The 7,081-nt window shown below is 40.2% G+C and overlaps 1 protein-coding gene across 1 annotated transcript; it reads left to right on the top strand.

Moving 5' to 3' along the window:
• Positions 1-233: 233 nt before the first annotated feature.
• LOC106734210 (60S ribosomal protein L31) lies at positions 234-620 on the top strand. Its single transcript, XM_027769476.1, has one exon. The coding sequence runs from the start codon at positions 243-245 to the stop codon at positions 618-620; it is 378 nt and encodes a 125-aa protein (XP_027625277.1). The 5' UTR covers positions 234-242.
• The last annotated feature ends 6,461 nt before the right edge of the window (positions 621-7,081 follow it).

Here is a 7,081-nt window from a genome sequence, read left to right as displayed (position 1 = left end):
CCAGCCTCTTTAACCACCTCGCCACCTGGCTAGCCCTAAAACATTTTTTAGAAGGGCAAATTATGAAATATCTATCAGTAATTCTTTAAGGAATCTAACACAAATATGGTACATCTAAGCACAAAAACCTAAAAACAAAAACTTTTAAAGGATTAGGAGTTAGAAATAATATTTTTTGAAAGATTAGAAATTAGCAATAAAGAATCCTCTGCGTTCTTTCTTTCCAGCTTAGGCCCGAAAGAATGGCTCCCGCAAAGAAGGGTGGCGAGAAAAAGAAGGGTCGTTCTGCCATCAGCGAGGTGGTGACCCAGGAATATACCATCAACATTCACAAGTGCATCCATGGCGTGGGCTTCAAGAAATGTGCCCCTCGGGAATTCAAAGAAATCCTGAAATTTGCCATGAAAGAGATGGGGACTCCAGATGTGCACATTGACACCAGGCTCAACAAAGCTGTCTGTGCCAAAGGAATAAGGAACGACCCATATCGAATTCATGTGCAGTTGTCCAGAAAACAAGACAAGGATGATGATCCACCCAACAAGCTCCACACTCTGGTCATCTATGTACCTGTTACCACTTTCAAAAATCTACAAACGGTCAATGTGGATGAAAACTAACTGCTGATTTTCAAATAAAGTTATAAAATAAAAAAAAAAAGAAATTAGCAATAAATGCACATTCAATATCATACATACATAAGCTATGCACAGTAAATACATTCTATGAAAATATTATGCAGGTATTATAAAATAACAAAACCCACTCATATGTAGTAATGTACACACAGTAAAATACACACAATGAACGTTAAAAGTTATCAAACAAGGGCCAGCAGGTGGTGTGGTGTGGTGGTTAGGGCACTGGATTCCCACATGGCTGACTAGTTTGAGTCCTGGACCTGGTGGCTTGCTCTCTCACTTCCCCTTTTTCTCTCTACTCTATGGTGATTTTCTATGGCAAATTTTAAAATAACAAAATTTAAATTAAATAATTTTTTAAAATTATAAAACAATATTATAGGGACCAGCAGTTAGTGTAATGGCTATGTTGCTGGACTTCCATGTAGTCAACCACGGGTTGAGTCCAGGACCCGGTGGCTTAAACTCACGCCAGGCATGTGTGCGTGCGTGCCCAAGATCCCAAGAGGAGAATGGAGGAGAAGGGATTGCGGCATGGCCATCCCCCCTGGGGGGTGATTTCTCCCTTTTTGTCTCTCTGTCTCTCTCTGTCTTTCTGGTGAGCGCATGCGCCCTATAGCAAAAACCTCTCCAAAAAAAAAAAAGTATAGAACAGAATGAGCCTACATTTGCTTTCCTGGACTTCTGTAACAAAATTACCACAAACTTTGTGGCTTAAAACAACAGAAATTTAGGGACCAGCAGACTTCATAATGGTTACATCACTAGACTACAATGTAGTCTACCACAGTTCACGACCTCGATGTGTGCCTAAAATTCCGAGAGGAGAATGGAGGAAAAGGGATTGCAGTATGGCCACTCCCCGCCATACTACAGAAGGCTGATTTCTCGCTTTCTGTCTCTCTGGTGAGCGCATGCATACACTGTATAGCCAAAAAAAAGTAGAAAATTATTATCTGAGAGTTGTGAATGCCAGAGCCCAAACTCAAGTTTGAGCACAACAGGACTCCACTCCCTCCAAAAACTCTAAACAGAAAATCCTTTCTTGACACACCTACATGTGGTCTACATGTGCACACCACCAAATATAAATCCAGCTCTTTCTGACAGGGTCTACGTTGTCCAGGGTCAGCTCCAATACCTCAAGCTCAACCTTCTTTTCTCAGTCTCCCAAGTAGCTAGAATTACAGGAGCACACTATTCATGCCTGGCCTTTCAGGTTGGGTCAGAATTCAAACATGGGCATCCCATGTGGTCTTAGCCTGCAACGCATGAACATTTTATTGGAGTACACCACAACTCTGCCCGTTTTCAATTAAAAAAAAAAAAAAAAAAAACCTTTTGAGGGCTGACTCCAAACCAGTCTAGTGGTTAAGGAAGCTGGATCACATGTAGCCAACCATCTGGTTTGAATCCCAATCCCCAACAGCTTGAAAAACATGCTAGGCAAGTATGCATCTGTGCCCAAAATTCCAATTGGATGAAAAATGGAACAGAAGGGAGTGCAATATGGCCATGCCCCTTTCTCCCTTTTCTCTTATCTTTCTCTGGTAAGAACACTGCATTCTCTGGCAAGTTAAAAAAAAAAAAAAAAAAAGCAGGAACCAGCAGTTAGCGTAATGGCTATATCGCTGAACTCCCACATAGTCGACCGCGGTTTGCGTCCTGGACCCAGTGGCTTAAAACTCACGCCGGGTGCATGTGCAGGCATGCCCAAGATCCCAAGAGGAGAATGGAGAAGGGACTGCGGTGTGACCATCCCCTCTGGGGGGTGATTTCTCGCTTTCTGTCTCTATGTCTCTCTCTGTCTGGTGAGCGTATGTGCTCTATAGCAAAAACCTCTCAAAAAAAAAAAAAAAGCAAAATCTTTAGAGTTCATTTTCTGTTTTTAAGAGAAGGGTTTTTTTTCTTTTTAAGAGAAGGGTGTTTTTCTTTTCCTTTTTTTTTTTTTCTCTCTGTTTTTCTTTTTTGCTGTAGGGCACGTGAGTTCCACAGAGAGATAGAGAAAAAGTGAGAAATCACTGCTGGGGTGGGAAGGAACATACTGCCCAATCCCTTCCTCTTTTAGTATTTTGGGCACGCATGTGCATGTGCCCAGTTTGGGTCTCAAGCCTCCAGGTCCAGAACTCAAACAGCAATCAGCCATGTGAAAGTTCAGCACCTCCACCACTATGCCACCTGCTGGCCCCTTGAGCTTCTTTTCTTTCTTTTTTTTTTTTAAGAGAGATTTTTGCTATATGGTGCATGCGCTCCCCAGTGAGACAGAGACAAAGTGAGAAATCACCCCTCTAGGGAGGCTGGCCATGCCACAATCCCTTCTCCTCTCAGGATTTTGGACACACATGCACATACGCCTAGTGTGAGGCTTAAGCCACCAGGTCTGGGACTCCAACAGCGGTTGACTATGTGGGAGTCCAGTGACATAACCATTATGCCATTTGCTGATTCTCTTTGAGCTTATTTTCTACACCCAAAATTGTATGCTATTTCTTTGCTCCTCTTTGCAGTGAAAATAATTCAAGAGAACTATCTATGCTTGCTATTTGTTATATATCTCATTTCATTTTCTTTTAAATCCAGTCCTAAAAGGCTTTTTCCCCAACAAGTCACCAGAATACCTAGTCACAAACCAATAGGTATTTATTAATTATCATCTTTTTTTTTTTAAGGTCCTCACTATAGGACACATGAACTCGCCAGAAAGAGACAGAAACAGACGGTGAGAGGAAAAGAAGTCACTCCCACCCTTTTGCGAGGGATTGGGGCGGGGGGGGGGGGGGTGGCAACACAGCAGTCCCTTCTCTGTTCTCCTCCCAGAATTCTGGGCACGCATGCACACACAGCTGGCTTGATTTTCAATATGCCAGGTGCAGGACTCAAACTACAATCCACCATGTAGAAGGCCAGTGCCATAATCACTATGCCATCTGTTGGCCCCCTCAGTCCTCATCTTAACTTGACATATCAGTAGCCCAGTCAAAACTGAAAACATTTCTTGGCTTCTCGCATGCTTTACTCTTTTGGCTGGCTGTCTCCCTTTGCTGGTACCAACTTTGCTAGGGCCTTCTCTCCTTTCCAACTACTGAAGGTCAAAACACATGTCTCAGCACAAAATACCCCATTATTCTTCTCTATCTATACTCAGTCCATGGATAACCTTACCTAGTCTTGCAACTTTAAATATTGTATAAGTGATGATTTTTCTATTTTATATTTCTAGCCAGAAATTTTCCTTGAACTCTGTAAGTACATCAAATCACCCCATACACTGATAACTCCAGGATACATATTTGCAAGCCTAAGTTTCCTCACCGGATACCTAGAAGACTTCAAAAAATTAATGGAAAAATACAATTAGAGTACTAATTTATTTTTGTGCAAAAAAAAAGTGAAATACAATCATGATCTTTTCATAATTCCTACTTTCCAAGAACTTTCTTAAGATGCAACTCATACTTCTTCACATCTCTAGTACTCAACAGGTTTACCATCTGCTATTCTATTCAGGCTGCTGTAACGAAATACCATAAACTGGGTAGCTTATAAACAACTGAATTTGGGTATTATAAGGGTCTGGAAAATCAAAGATCTATGTATGGGGACCAGCAGTTAGTGTAATGGCTATGCCACTGAACTCCCACGTAGTCGACCGTGGTTGGTGTCCCAGAACCAGTGGCTTAAAACTCACACCGGGCGCGTGTGCATGCGTGCCCAAGATCCCAAGAGGAGAATGGAGGAAAAGAGATTGCTGTGTGGCCATCCCCCCGGGGGGTGATTTCTCCCTTTCTGTCTCTCTGTCTCTGTCTGTCTGGTGAGCGCAGGCGCCCTATAGCAAAAACCTTTCCCAAAAAAAAAAAAAAAATTGGTACCAACATATTCAGTGTCTGGTGGTAAAAGCCTGTTCCCCACCAACAGCACCTTATTTTGTTATCTCTGCAAGGACTAAAGTACAAGGCAATTCCCTCAGGCCTCTTTTATAAATGCATTAATTCCAGTGAAAAGCATTCGCCTTCATGAACATAATCATCACCTCCCAAAGGTCTCTCCTTTCAGTACCATCACCTTGTGGGTTAGGAGTTCAACACATAATTTTTGGAGGGACAGAGACATTCAGACCACAGCACCATTCTAGTGTTGGAACCTTTCTGTTTCTCAAACTCAGTACTCTTAATCCGTTTATCCTGCAATACTTGTATTTGTTTTTATGAGAATATTTATCATTCATCATTTAACTTATGTGCTTATGTATGACTATGTTTATACTGTGCCTTGCTGTCCAAACTGAAATATAATTTCTACTAGGACGGTGACCTTTGTCCACTTTGTTCACTGGGATTATCTAAAATAAAGCCTGCCACATGGCAGACACTCCTCCACCCCTGAAAAAGAAAAACGAAAAAAAAAAAAGAAAAAAAAACTAAAAGCTTTAAATACTGTCTTCAATTTAAAAATATCTAATTTATCTAGAAAACATTAAAGTATCTCTTTTTGGCCCAGTTACTATAGTGCACACTGGTTGATAATGTTACCTGGCAAGCTGAGGCCACATGGAAGGCCTGGATTTGATTCCCAACCCACTCTAAAAGTCACACATGATGGCAAATGCATATAGGACCAGCTACTCAGGAGACTGAGGCAGGAGAAATCAGAAAAATAGCAAGATCCTGTCTTTAAAAAGTATCTTTTCATAAAAGCTGATTACATTTAAGAGCAGAAAGATCAAGGAAATAATCTCAAAGAACTAACAGATGGCATAATGGTTACATAGCTGGACTCCCCGGTGACTGACCACAGTTCAAGTCCCAGACCTACTAGCTTAAAGCTCATGCTGAGACTGTGTGCCCAAAATGAGAATGGAGGAGAAGGGATTGTGGCATGGCCATCTACCCTTGCAGGGTGATTTCTCACTTTCTGTCTCTCCAGTGAGCACATGCGCCCTATAGCAAAAATCTCTCAAACAGGAGGAAAAAAAAAAAAGTAACCTTGAGATGACACCTTGTCACCACCTTTCTATCCAAAATGTATGTGTAGATACATAGATGGAGACTTCAAAAAGTTCATGGAAAAACATGGAATTAAAGTACAAGTTTATCTTGGTTCAAAAAAACGGAAATCAATGCAGTTTTGTTCTTACTGTCTATTTTCCATAGACTTTTTGAATATTCCTCATATATTAAAAAGATATATCTTATTTAAAAAAGAAGTTTTGCTTTAATGAAAACCTTGGTACCCAATAACCTATCACGGAGAAAATGGTCTCTGCAGAATACTATTACTTACCCTACCTTTTAATGTGAGACCTAAAAGTCACTGTGTCCTACAATATAAACAGAGTAAAGAGCCAGAAGTACCTAAACTTGCTTCTCCCCTCTGTCACTTAACAGCTAGTATACTCCCTGAATGGAAATGCACTTAATCTCTCCAAACATCAGTGTTTTCAACTGAAAACATAAAGGTAACACATATCTTACAAGAATTCTCTTTGTTAATATTGAAATAGATCATCTAGGGCATCTTTCAATGACCTTTGAATATAATCACTCAGTAAGAGGTAGCTATTACTTCTGAGAGAATTATTTTACAACACTTTTCTTTACAGTCACTAAAACTTTAAAGAAATTCTATTAATTAACATCATAAAATCATGAGGAGCTATGTCTTTGCTCCTAGAGTTTTATTGTACAAGTTAAATTAGATTTTTCTTTTAATTTGCTGGAGGGTTTGTGTGCTCATTAGAGAGAGAAAAACATCCCCCCCCAGGGATAGTCATGTGGCAATCCCTTCTCCGTTTCTCCCTCCTTTCAGGATTTGGGCACACACATGCACACACACATACCCCTCTGGTGTGTCTTCCTATCCACCAGGCCCAAGACTTGAACTATGTAGTCAACTATGTGCGATCTGGCCACCCTAACCACATTACCAGTTAAACTAAATTTTAACTACTGAGTCAAATCTAAACTATTATTTTACATTTATGCTTTTAAAGTAAAAAAAAAAAAATCACTACTTAATACAATCATTTCCAATAAATATTGGTCAATATTAAGTTACTAAGTTAAATCCACAAATATATAGTAACTTGTAAATCCAGTTATTAATGCACTTATAATTTAACTTAAAACTTACCTCAGTTATTCAGTTCATTCATAGATTTTAGGTTACAAAATTGAGTAAGATGTCAACATACAGATATAAAAGCTAGAATGACATCATGGAAGATGACAGAGTAGGAAGCTTCAAGAAAACTCACTCCACTGAAATAATCATTGAGCTGGCAAGAACTATTCAAATCAACTATTCCAGAACACTGGAATCTAGCCAAACACTGGCAGTGTCCACAAGAGGACTTGATGAAGAAAGACACTGTTAACTCTGATGAACTTCTGTTTTGCGTAGCAGCTACCACTCCCACTTATCAGCTAGGAGGAGGCAGCAGC

This window comes from Tupaia chinensis, unplaced genomic scaffold (genome assembly GCF_000334495.1).
Source record: "Tupaia chinensis unplaced genomic scaffold, TupChi_1.0 Scaffold149831_1, whole genome shotgun sequence".
In the NCBI taxonomy this organism is placed as follows: Eukaryota; Metazoa; Chordata; class Mammalia; order Scandentia; family Tupaiidae; genus Tupaia; species Tupaia belangeri.
This window is presented reverse-complemented; position numbering and strand designations above follow the sequence as displayed.

What these genes read in the sequence shown, in the direction of transcription:
- LOC106734210 (XM_027769476.1), top strand. Translation starts at nt 243, where the DNA reads ATGGCTCCCGCAAAGAAGGGTGGCGAGAAAAAGAAGGGTCGTTCTGCC.